Consider the following 13601-nt stretch of genomic DNA (forward strand, 5'->3'; position numbering starts at 1 on the left):
AGCAGCTTCACTTTGTTTACTTAGGTTTACCTCCGTGCCTGCGGACACTCGAGGTAAACAAACCATCTCGGACCACCAGCAGCTTACCCTCATGCCCCGGGAGCCAAAGTTTTGCTGACCCCTGAATTATAGGGTCGGCTTATGAACGGGTCATAAAAATTTTCCATTTTTACTTATCCATCTTGGGGGGGGGGGGGCGGCTTATAAACGAACCAGCTTATGATTGAGTATATACGGTAAATCATTGAGCTCAAGAGGGGGAAATAGCAATACTTGAGCATTTTTTGTTCTCCCGGAGTTGAGCAGCATGTTGGGCATAAATGTTAACTGCTGCTATCTAATATTACTTCCATGCAAGCCTCAATCCTCCAGAGATCCTTTCCAAACACCAATTTTGCTTTCAGACACATATGGAGGACAATGGATGCTTAGTCATTGGATAGAATTGTTTCCCTTGACTGAATGTCTTGCTAATACCATTATATAGAATCTGATGAAACCTGCTCTGAGTATAAGAGAAACTCAGACCATGATTTGGACTCTGCATAATGCCACACCAAAAGTGGCATCACAAAAGTATAAAAATTAACCTGTTCAATATAAAATGTGCATGACAATTGCAAAATGTGCCAAGGGACAGAGAGGAGATCTCCATGTTCTGAGAAAAGACTATATCAGGATAGCTTTCACCCATGTTACTGACTTCTTATAAATTTAAGAGGAAGTGTTTTATACTGCTGAAGGAAGGCAACACGGTATGTGGGTACTCAGCATCTATGAAAAAGATCAGGCTACTTATTTATGTGCTTTATATTAGGCACCCAAGTTTGATAATATTAAGAACCAGTAAGTGCTACAAACATTGTTCTGTCTGACTCCCCAACACTGCAGAGGGGGATGTGTAAGTGGACAGTGTGTGGTCAAAAGTTACTTTCTTTAAAAAAGGCATATTTCTAATACCCTTAAATACGGAAATATTTTAACAGAATTTATTTTCTGTTTGTTGGTTGACTTCTGGATTCCACTCTACTCAGACAAGGAAAACACTAGTCATTTTCAGTATCACCTACACTAGCACAATGCCAAGTTAACACTTGCCAGAGAATATTTAAAGCTAAACAAGACTTTAAAAGATGTGTTTGGTTTTGTAAGACTACCATATCTACATTAAGTAGGTGGCCACATTCTTTTAAATAGAAACCTCTCACTGAAATAGAGGGATGAGAGCAGAAGATGGGTTTGGGGACTCTGGGCTCATTTCCAGCTCTGCCACCAACTCAGAGGCAGAGTGAAATTTAAAGCCCTGAATGCTCAAATGACTATCTCCTCGCCACTATATTATGTAACAGCAACTAGTCATCAGAAGCGCTCAAGCTAGTACCTTGGTATAAAAAGAGGCTGTCAGCTGGGTGTTCTCTATGAAGAATGAACACAAACTTTCTCGCAACCACCCACTCCTTGGTTTCACACATCTGAGCTTCAGGGGAGTGCTACAAAGCTTTGCTTTGGGCTTTTCTGGGAAGAGAGGCTTGGGAGGAATTGTTTTAATACCCTTGGTGTAGTAGGAAATATTGTTAGCAAGTTGTTAATATTGTTTACTAGCATTGCCTGGCAAGGATCACTTATTACAGAGCTTGCTTTATGGTTGTAATTTTCAAATTTTGCACAAAAGACAAGCATTTTAACAATAAATGACATTACTCAAGGTTGATATATACCCAAGGATGTTGCAAGAATACATGTGTATTTAAAAGGTTTCTGTTGGGGTTTGTAAAATCCTCTTAAAAAAATGCCTAATCTAACAGCAATGTCCCCTTAAAATCTCACTTGTGGTCTTCCTTTCTCAAACTGATGCTACTTTATACTGGCCAGTATATAGGTGGTAAGCGAGAAAGCCAAAAACAAGCGTTGATGCTTAAGCAAGCATATCTAGGTGTCCACTATTGCAAAGTGAAAACTCCAGGATGGCAGCCGGATTAGAATTTGACCTGGCTTAAATACTCAACATGGGGAAATTCAGACAAATAAGACCACAGAAACAGACAGCAGCTTTATGTAAGAATCCAAATGTTACTGCTTGCAGTCAGCAAGTTAAGTGACCTCAACGTAAGTGCATTCTTTCAAAACAAAAAACCCTTTAGATATTTTCAATAGTAATATTTTAAGAGCTAATAAGTTTGAAAGTCATGAATCTAGAAAGTTGTACCAGTAGTTCAGAAAATCTCAATGTCAAAACTTTGGGAATGGCTAAGGTTTTAATACCAGCCTTATCTTTGTCCCCTTACCCTTGACTACCATATATGATTCAGCTACTGTTACAGATCTCTACTATCCTGCAGCAAAGCTACATAAGAGCATCTGAACTGCAAACCCACCCACTAATTAGCTAAAGTCAGACTCCTTCCATACCCCCATTATGGGCTAAACCCCACATTACTTTATATATGGGTCACATGAGATCCTGCCTTATTCCATTATGTGGAATGGACATCCACCACCATCACTTCCCCAATTAACTGAACCTGTACTGATCAGTGACCACATGCTCCCAACACATACCAAATAAATGGTTTCCACATGTATAATAGGCCATGGATCACCCTATCACTACATCTTCTAAACCGCTTCATAGACCAGAGACCCCCCTGTAACCAATACAGGCCAGAAAAAGCAGTTATCCTACAAGATTCCATACTACTGCAATGCATATGCTTGTGTTCTCTCTCTCTCTCTCTCTGAAGTTACATTTTTCTTGTCTTAATTAGTGGAGTTCTAACCTCAGCAAGGAGGAGATAAGCGAGGTAAAGAACCAGCACGGCTTTCCTTACCAGTGTTTCTAGACTGATGTCCCAATGTTTAATCAACTTGTATAAGAACCCTGATTTTCCTGGCTCCCATATTCTCTTTTACAGAGACTATCATATTTGCCTTTACCACCAATCTAGCTGCTGGATTTGGGCTCAGAGGTTATACAGCAACACCACAAACTAGCAAAGCCTTCTTTCACTCCAGAAAATACAAATCTTTGTGTTTTCAGAAGAAACATTTTGCTCTGGCAACATTGACTAGAAATCAAAAGGTGGCAGCAAAATACTTTTCCACAGAAAACTCAAGATTCAAACCACAACCCCAAAAAACAAGACAAAAAAAATCAGTGTCCAAAAGATGAAAACAAGGCAGGCTAGCACATACTATACTGATGCCCTATATTCGTCAAGAGCAATAGAGTCGTTGCAGGATTAATGCAGAGTCTATTTCTGGCCACCCAAGACTCAACATGTTAGACACAGAAAAAGACCAACATGCAAAGATGACATGCAGAAGGCACCCAATCTGAGTATTATAAGTATTTGCAAGATAACAGGAACATGTTTGTGCTTGCTTCTCTTAGGGCAGGGGTGGGCAAACATTTTGGCCTGAGGGCCACGTCGGGGAATAGAAATTGTATGGTGGGCCATGAATGCTCACGAAATTTGGGTTGGAGTGTGGGGGTGGGGAGAGGGCTCTGGTTGGGGGTGCAGGCGATGAGGAGTTTGGGGTGTAGGAGGATGCTCTGGGCTGGGACCGAGGGGTTTGGAGGGCTGGGGCGTGGGAAAGGGTGTTTGTTCCAGCTGGGGGTGCGGGCTCTGGGGTAGGGCTGGGGCTGAGATGTTTGGGGTGCAGGAGGGTGCTCTGGGCTGGGATCAAGGGGTTTGGGACCAGGGGGGAGATCAGGGCTGGGGCAGGGGGTTGGGGTGTGGGGAGAGGCTCGGGGTGCAGGCTCCGAGCAGCGCTTACCTCAAGTGGCTCCTGGAAGCAGTGGCATGTCCCTTCTCTGGCTCCTACCCGGAGGCATGGCCAGGCGGCTCTGCATGCTGCTCCATCCAGAGGCACCCCTCTGCAGCTCCCATTGGAACGCTTAGGAGCTGGAGCGGGGCCATGCCGTGGCTTCCGGGAGCCACGCAGTGCGGCCCCCGACCCAGCGCCCCAGCCAGAGTGGGGCCACGCAGTGCAGCCCCTGACCCAGCGCCCCAGCCAGAGCGGGGCAAGCCCCAGACCCCACTCCCCAGCGGGAGCTCGTGGGCTGGCTTAAAACAGCTCGTGGGCCGCATCCAGCCTACAGGCCATAGTTTGTTTGCCCACCCTTTCTTGGGGCATTTGGAATTCTTGCAGAAATACAAAATTCCCAGAGCATATACACATGAAACTGGAAGGGAATTGGGGGATGGAAAAAAAGAGTCAAGAGCAACAAATGCCCCCTTAAAAAAAGCGGGCATACTTCTCATGGGTATTTACTTTCCCCATTAGCCTCTGAAAATTATCAGTGCTAAAACAATAGCTGGTGTGCACTGCTATGTAAAAAGGAAAAATTTCCTCTACCTCACATAATAGATTCTCCATACATGTTGTATTCATCTGATCCATGACTAGATCAATCCAGTTATCTGCACTTCTCATGGGTTTCAAGTGAAAGGTGTCTGTCTACCAAAAAGGTGGCTACTTACCTTTCCATCAGCTTCTCTTTATCCCAGTTGAAATGGCTAAGTAGTATTCTGGTGATAGTTGCCGGATTCTAGAGAAAGAGAAAATAAAATAAAATGTACAACAAACAACAGTACACTCTTGTAACTCGGTCCATGGGTGATCAGGGACCTGAATAAGGCTCTTGACAAGCAAACATGGAGGCCACGGATACTAAATGTTTATTGACAAGTTGTACTGTCCTCATTGTCTCCACACTGGGTGAACTATTAGTCCAAGTAGATAAGCACATTTGAAAAATTAAATAGGCTTAAAATTTGTTTGAATGTAAGCATTTTTCATAATTGCTACCCTAAGAAATTCCTTTAAGCAAAATGGAAAAAACTGTTGTAGACTCAATGCTCCATATAAGTCACCACAGCAGTTGACTTCATGTCTACTGCTTATCACTGAAGAGACGACAAGGGGGGCTGAGGTATTTTTTTTTGGATCAACTTCTGTTGGTGAAAGACAAGCTTTCAAGCTACACAGAGCTCTTCTTCAGGTCTGAGAAAGGTACTTCTTCAGGTCTGAGTCACAGCTAAATACAAGGTGGAACAGATTGTTTAGCATAAGGAGTTAACACATTCTAAGGAACCAATCAAGGTGAAATGGCCTGTTAACACCCCTGCAAGTCACAGGACAAAAAAAACTGGGTTGGTGGGTTACAGACTGTTGTAATAAGCCATAAATCCAGTGTCGTTAAGACCATGATTTTTAGTATCTAGCAAAATTATGAATTTAAGCTACCAGGCTTGTCTTTTGAAGGTGGTATGCAGGTTTCCTTTGAGGATGAGGACTGAAGTCAGAGGTGGAGTGACTGTGTAAAAAATGGTCACCCACAGATAGTGTTTTTGTCTTTTAGCATTTTTCTGAGAGAGTTCATTCGAGAGCGTAATGATTGTTTGATTTCACCCATAGTTATTGGGGCATTTAGTGCATTGTATGAGATACACAACATGTTGTAATATGCATGGGTAGGACTTAGGGATCTTAAAGTATGTTGTGGCAGGTATTGTTCATCACAGCGGTGGAGATGTGTCTGCCGGCTTTGCATTTGTTATGGCAGGGTCTGGTATCACTTTGAGTTGGTAGGTCCTAATCTATGTGGAGCTTACTTCTGATGATGAACTTGGCATGGTTGGAAGATAGTCTGAAGGCCAGAAGAGGGGTTTGGGAGAGATTTCTTTAAGGATGTGGTCCCCATCATGTATGATTTGTAATTTAATGATACCCCACAGACCAGCATCAACCATCCACCAGGGTCTGAAAGCATACCTTAGCTGTTACAGAAGGGACAAGACTCATTATCTTGTTACACTTCCCTTCTCACATGATCAACTCGGACCCTAGGTACATAAACTCACAACAACCCAATCATGTTTCTTCAGGAAGCTCTGGACAACAGTTATGTTAACATTCCACAGATGTTTTCTGTTTAGTGCAAGCCAAATCAAAGTGGGTTAAAATCCATTTCTCAGTGGATGGGAATGACAGGGAAAGCCCTTGAAGTATTGGGGTGATGCAAGTATTGAACAGACAGTAGATAATCACGTAATTATGTCTAATATAACCATAAACATTTCCTGTAGTAACTAAACTGAATACTAAAATAGATGCCTGTTATAGCGTGAGCGCTTGCCCTCAGAGCATCTGTGTCAACGCTAGCATTACGCTGCACGCCAGAGTCAACACGGCCTTTGTAAAGGGAAATCATGTCTCATCAATCTATTAGAATTCTTTGAGGGAGTCAACAAGCCTGTGAACAAAGATGATCCAGCGGATATAGTGTACTTGGACTTCCAGAAAGCCTTTGACAAAGTCCTTTACCAAAGGCTCTTAAGCAAAGAAAGGAGTCATGGGATGAGAGGGAAGGTCCTCTCAGACCAGTAACTGGTTAAAAGCTAAGAAAGAAAGGGCAAGAATAAATGGTCAGTTTTCACAGTAGAGAAATAGTGGGGTCCCCCAAGGATCTGTGCTGGGACCAGTGCTGTTCAACATATTCATAAATGATCTGGAAAAGGGGGTAGTGAGCTGCCAATTTTGGCACATGACAGAATTACTCAAGATAAATAAGGCCAAAGCATATTGCGAAGAGTTACAAACTGGGTGACTAGACAACAATGGCAGATGAAATTCAATGTTGATAAATGCAAAGTAATGCACATTGGAAAAAATTGCAAATAGACTTACAAAATGATGGGATCTAAATTAGCAGTTACCATTCAAGATCCTGAAGAAATCATGTTTTCAGAGAACTAACCATCCACTCAATGTGCAGCAGCAGTCAAAAAGCCAACAGAACGTTAGGAACCATTAGGAAAGGGATAGATAAGTAGACAGTAAATATCATAATGCCACTATATAAATCCGTGGTATGCCCATACTTTGATTACTGCATGAAGTTTTGGTCGCCCCATCTCAAAAGAGATATTAGAATTAGAAGAGGTACAGAGAAAGGTGCAACAAAAATTATTAGGGTACAGAACAGCTTTCATATGAGAGATTAAAAAGCCTGTGACTGTTCAGCTTGGAAAAGAGACGACACTGAGGCCTGGTCTACACTAGGAGGTTATGTCGAATTTAGCAGCGTTAACTCGAATTAACCCTGCACCCGTCCACACAACGAAGCTATTTATTTCAACATAGAGGTCTCTTTAAATCGATTTCTGTACTCCTCCCCGACGAGGGGAGTAGCGGTAAATTCGACATGGCCATGTCGAATTAGGGTAGGTGTGGATGGAATTCGACGCTAATAGCTCCGGGAGCTATCCCACAGTGCACCACTCTGACGCTCTGGACAGCAGTCCGAGCTCGGATGCTCTGACCAGCCACACAAGAAAAGCCCCGGGAAAATTTGAATTCCTTTTCCTGTAAGGCCAGTTTGAATCTCATTTCCTGTTTGGACATCGTGGCGAGCTCAGCAGCACTGGCAACGATGCAGAGCTCTACAGCAGAGGTGACCATGCAATCGCAGAATAGAAAGAGGGCCCCAGCTTGGACTGATCGGGAAGTCTTGGATCTGATCGCTGTGTGGGGCGATGAGTCTGTGCTTTCGGAGCTGCGATCGAAAAAACGGAATGCGAAGATCTACGAGAAGATCTCAAAAGCCATGACAGAGAGAGGATAGAGCTGGGATGCAACGCAGTGCCGCGTGAAAATCAAGGAGCTGAGACAAGGGTACCAGAAGACCAAAGAGGCAAACGGACGCTCCGGATCCCAGCCCCAGACATGCCGTTTCTACGAGGCACTGCATTCCATTCTAGGTGCGGCCGCCACCACTACCCCACCACTGTCCGTGGACTCTGAGGATGGGATATTGTCAACGGCCGCTTCCTCGGAGATGTTCGCGGACGGGGAAGATGAGGAAGGAGATGAGGACAAGGCAGTCGACAGCGCTTTCAACGCTGATTTCCCCGACAGCCAGGATGTCTTCATCACCCTCACGGAGATCCCCTACCAACCCTCCCAAGGCAGTAACCCGGACCGTGAATCGGGGAAGGATCAGTAGGTAAGTGTTTTAAACATTTATTTTGAACAGAATAGGAATGGTATCTTAACAATGGGTTTTTCAGGATTAGTTTTCCCTAGGCGCTTTAGTTTCTAGTCCTTGCCAGTGCAGCTACTGGAAAATTCTGTCAATATGTCCGGGGATAGAGCAGAAATCCTCCTGGGACATCTCCACAAAGGTCTCCTGGAGGTATTGTGAAAGCCTTTGCATCAGGTTCCTGGGGAGAGCGGCCTTATTGCGTCCTCCATGGTAGGAAACTTTTCCGCGCCAGGCTAGCAGCAAGTACTCCGGGATCATTGCCTCGCAAAGCATGGCGGCATACGGCCCTGGTGCTTGCTGGCATTCACGCAGCATGCGGTCTTTCTCCGAAATCCTCATCAGAGTGATATCACTCATGGTGACCTGCTTTGAATTAGGGGAATGTTAGTATTGGGACTGATTGCCTGTTCCTTTACATAACTGTAACAGGCCGTTTACAGCCACGCGGTGGAGGCGTGACAGGGGCAGCATGCAGGGATCTTTCCCGGGGACAGCCGCAAGGGGGGTGGGACGGGGCAGAGTTCATGCTGGCTGGATTGCCAGCAGCAGGAACTGGCCAACGCTAGGAGCATTGCTTGGAACGTGAAAGGAGGGCACTGCTATAAATTAAGCTTTAAGCAGCCAAAAGTCTATGGCTTACCATGTCCGCCTGCTAGCCGAATTCCGTTGTCCGGCCCCGCTTGTGTGATCTGTACAGCAAGACCCCAGGCACTCAATGGGAAGGCCGAAAATTCGACCTTGTACTGAGTGCGCATGTGATAGGTGCTGTGCATGGTCTTGTTCACAGAGAGACTATATTCATTGTTTGCAAAACTGTATCTTTGAGGAATTCACTCCCTTTTTCCCATCCCACAGCTGCGAGTGTCTCCCGAGCTACCCCAGCATTCCCCTCCCAGAGGCTGGCGCAGATCAGGCGACAAAAGAGAAGGACACGGGACGAGATGTTCTCAGAACTTATGGGCTGCTCCCGAGCCGAGGCGGCACAGCAGACCCAGTGGAGGGAGAACATGTCGCAATACCAGCGATCACACAGCGAACGGGAGGACAGGTGGCGGCAGGAAGACCAGCAGGCGACTCAAACGCTGCTTGGACTAATGAGGGAGCAAACGGACACGCTCCGGCGCCTTGTAGATGTTCTGCAGGACCAGAGGCAGGAGGACAGAGCCCCGCTGCATTCTATCTCTAACCGCCCTCCCCCGCCAAAGTCCCATCCCCCCCTCACCCAAAGTCCCAAGAAGGAGGGGCAGCAGGGGCCATGAAAACAGTCACTCCACCCCTGCAGACTGCTCAAGTAACAGAAGGCTCTCATTCCCAAAGATTTGGTAAGTCCTTTCCTTCACTCCAAAAGCACCGAACCCAAGCCCCCGTCCCAGTTTCATCCCCTAACTGTGTAGTTGTTAATAAAAAATACGTTTGTTAATTACTGTTTCTGTCATGTTCTTTTAGAGGAGAGTGTGTTTTGAAGGGGGGGGAAGGGGGTTGGTAATTGGAGAGGACAGTCACCTTTACCAGGGTACAGACACGGGGGCAGGTTCAGCAGAAGGTCACACACACATTGCAGTCACTAGGCACCCTAGTCAGTCTGGGAGGTGGTTTTCATGTTCTGTGTGGGGGGGCTATGTGAGTTTGTGGCGGGGGAGGGCGGTTACAGATCTTATGCAGCGGTCCTTAGCCTGGATGACAGAGCCACGCAGCAGGGGATCTGTAACCGCCCTCCCCCGCCACAAAGTCACATAGCCCCCCCACACAGAGTCCCGAAAAGGAGGGGTGGCAGGCTCCATTGAAACAACCAGTCCACCACTGCGAACCGCTCTAGGAGCAGGAGCCGGTCATTCCTCGAGTTTAGAAGTGTCCTTTCCATCACTACACCCGCTCCCCATCACAGTCTGCGTCCCAGTTTCAACACTTTACCACGAAATCCTTAATAAAGAAAACGGTGTTAATGAACAAAGTTTCATTTATTTTATTTTTAAAGGTGTGTTGGGGGGGGGGGGGAAGGGGGTTGGTAACTGGAGAGGATAGTCAGCATTAACTGGGTAAAGAAAAGGGGGCAGGTTCAGCTTCTGTTTAAACAAACTTAATAGTCACAGGTTACACTGCTCACTCTGGAACCTAGCTTTCAAAGCTTCCCGGATGCACAGCGTGTCCCTCTGGGCTCTTCTAATCGCACGGCTGTCTGGCTGGGCGTAATCAGCAGCCAGGCAATTTGCCTCAACATCCCACCCCGCCATAAACGTCTCCCCCTTGCTCTCACAGAGACAGTGGAGCACACAGCAAGCTGCAATAACAATGGGGATATTGGTTTCGCTGAGATCAGAGCGAGTCAGTAAGGTTCTCCATCTCCCCTTGAGACGTCCAAAAGCACACTCCACCACCATTCTGCACTTGCTCAGCCGGTAGTTGAAGAGTTCTTTTTCACTGTCCAGGGCGCCTGTATAGGGCTTCATGAGCCAGGGCATTAGCGGGTAGGCTGGGTCCCCAAGGATGACTATAGGCATCTCCACATCCCCAACAGTTATTTTGTGGTCCGGGAAGTAAATACCTTCCTGCAGCCGTCTAAACAGACCAGAGTTCCTGAAAACGCGAGCATCATGAAGCTTGCCCGGCCATCCGACGTTGATGTTGGTAAAACGTCCCCTATGGTCCACCAGTGCTTGCAGCACCATTGAAAAGTAGCCCTTTCGGTTAATGTACTGGCTGGCCTGGTGGGCCGGTCCCAGGATAGGGATGTGAGTTACATCTATAGCCCCACCGCAGTTTGGGAATCCCATCGCAGCGAAGCCATCTATGATCACCTGCACGTTTCCCAGGGTCACTACCTTTGAGAGCAGTAGCTCAACGATTGCGTTGGCTACTTGCATCACAGCAACCCCCACGGTAGATTTGCCCACTCCAAATTGGTTCGCGACTGACCGATAGCTGTCTGGCGTTGCAAGCTTCCAGAGGACTATGGCCACTCGCTTCTGGACAGTCAGGGCTGCTTGCATCCGGGTGTCCTTGCGCTTCAGGGCAGGGGACAGCAACTCACAAAGTTCCAGGAAAGTTCCCTTCCGCATCCGAAAGTTTCGCAGCCACTGTGATTCATCCCAGACCTGCAGCACTATGCGGTCCCACCAGTCCGTGCTTGTTTCCCAGACCCAGAATCGCCGTTCCACAGCATCAACGTGACCCATTGCCACCATGATGTTCACGGCGCGGGGTCCCGTGCTTTGTGAGAGGTCTGTGCCCCTCTCAGACTTAATGTCCTCACCGCGCTGCCGTAGCCTCCTCGCCCGATTTCTCAGCATCTGCCTCTGAAAAAGGTGGATGATAAGGTGCGAGGTGTTGACAACGGCCATAACTGCAGCGATGATCGCAGCGGGCGCCATGCTCGCAGTGCTGTGGCGTCCGCGCTGTCAATCACCAGAAAAATGCGCGAACTGATTGCCCGCCGGCGCTTTCACGGAGGGAGGGCGGGAGTGAGGGTTGAATGACGACAGTTACCCAAAACCACCCTCGACACATTTTTTTGCCCCAGCAGGCATTGGGGGCTCGACCCAGAATTCCAATGGGCAGCGAGGACTGCGGGAACTGTGGGATAGCTGCCCACAGTGCACCGCTTCCAATGTCGACGCTTGCCCCGTTAGTGTGGACTCACAAAGTCGAATTACTGTCCTTAGTGTGGATACACACGTTCGACTTTGTAATATCGGTTCCACAAATTCGCTTTAAGTAAAATCGAACTACTCTCGTAGTGTAGACATACCCTAAGGGGGATATGATAGAAGTCGATAAAATCATGAATGGTGTGGAGAAAGTGAATAAGGAAATGTTCTTTACCCCTTCACATAACATAAGAACCAGGGGTCACCCAATTAAATTAATAGGCGGCATGTTTAAAACAAACACAAGGAAGTATTTCTTCATACAATACACAGTCAACGTGTCAAACTAGTTGCCAGGGGATGTTGTGAAGGCCAAAAGTATAACTGCATTCAAAACACAATTAGATAAGTTCATGGAGAATAGGTCCACAAACAGCTATTAATGAAGATGGCCAGGGATGCAACCCCATGCTCTCAGTGTCCGTAAACCCTGGACTGCCAGAAACCGGGACTGGATGATGGGCTGGATCACTCAATAAATTGTTCTGTTCATTCACTCTGAAGCATCTGGCACCGGCCATTGTTAGAAAACAGGATACTGGACTAGAGGGACCACTGATCTGACAGAGTACGGCCGTTCTTATGTTCTCCTGGCAGCCCAGTGTGGAGCAGCTAATGTGTCCCTGCCTTAGTTTCCCCTTGTGGGCTACCAATAAATTCAGTGAGACTTGTATACAGCTACCAGTGCCTCTTCAGGGGTGCCGTTTATTTAATCAAAGACCAAACAGACATGCAATCAAGTCTTCACTCCCTGTATCCTAGTTTGGGGGTAGGTGAGTGAATCCTAGAATATCAGGGTTGGAAGGGACATCAGGTGGTCATCTAGTCCAACCCCAAGCTCAAAGCAGGACCAATTCCCAACTAAATCATCCCAGCCAGGGCTTTGTCAAGCCTGACCTTAAAAACCTCTAAGGAAGGAGATTCCACCACCTCCCTAGGTAACCCATTCCAGTGCTTCACCACCTTTCCTAATATCCAACTTACTATCAGTCTGTCTTCTCCACATGAGTCCTCTATCCAGGCTCTTCACCACTAATGCCCTCACAACCTGGGACCCTCTTCTGGAGTCAGGCCTCCTGCCATCACCTTGGGAAGGGTTCCTTTTGTGGACTCAGGGCCCTTGGAGAGGTCAAGCTGATGCAGCTCTTCTCTGGAGCAGCATGTAGTTCCCCAGCGACCTGGGCCTCTTGCTACTGTCTGGCAAGATCCTGTTGTTGGGACTGGGCCTTCCTAAGGCTTTGTTACTTGTAGCCTTTTTGGAACCTGCTCCCTGCAGGAGCACCTTGCCTAGGTTCCCTTTTTCTGATGAGCTAAGAGATCCCCTGAAAAGTTCCTTTTCCCAGGAGCTTCCCCTCTGCATTCTGGGGCTGACTGAACCCTCATAAGCCTTTATTAGGCCCAGGTGTTCCCTAATGAGTTAACTTCCACCCAGGTGACTGGATGGATCTGGGTTGGCTCATTCCCCTTAACAGAGCCCATCATGGAAAGACTGGTCCGTAATTCCCTTGAAAGGGCCACCCCCTGTGACACTGCCCTTTTGGTGTTTGAGTTGATTTTACCACCAGACTACCTAGGTCACAAGTTACAATTTCAAAACTTACAATCACTAAAACTTGTACTTTAGGAAAAAATCCCTTTCTATTTTAATTAGGCAGTGTTTGTTGCAGTGTCTCAGGCAGTATCCTGCCAAGCATATCAGACAAATGCCATATATGGGTTTCTCCAGCTAATCATCCCAGCATCATCACACATTGATTTAAACAATGTGTTTTATTTTAAAGACAGTTAGCTTTGCCTTGCACTAGAATTCTAAGCAAATCTCCAACAAGAAAACATGTAGCTTTTTACAAATGTAATCTACGATATTTCCTGTTGCAGTGAATTTGTCAGAAGGATGCACAAGGAAG

The 13601-nt window shown here is 46.7% G+C and overlaps 1 protein-coding gene across 1 annotated transcript in view; it reads right to left on the reverse strand.

Annotated features, from left to right (window-relative positions):
* The window catches only part of ARIH1 (ariadne RBR E3 ubiquitin protein ligase 1), a 131584-nt gene that overhangs the window by 72483 nt on the left and 45500 nt on the right, over positions 1 to 13601 (reverse strand). The window contains exon 2 of the mRNA XM_065411671.1: positions 4485 to 4552. Coding sequence (XP_065267743.1) covers positions 4485 to 4552 — 68 coding nt within the window. The remainder of the gene's footprint in view (positions 1 to 4484; positions 4553 to 13601) is intronic.

This window comes from Emys orbicularis, chromosome 10 (genome assembly GCF_028017835.1).
Source record: "Emys orbicularis isolate rEmyOrb1 chromosome 10, rEmyOrb1.hap1, whole genome shotgun sequence".
Classification (NCBI taxonomy): domain Eukaryota; kingdom Metazoa; phylum Chordata; order Testudines; family Emydidae; genus Emys; species Emys orbicularis.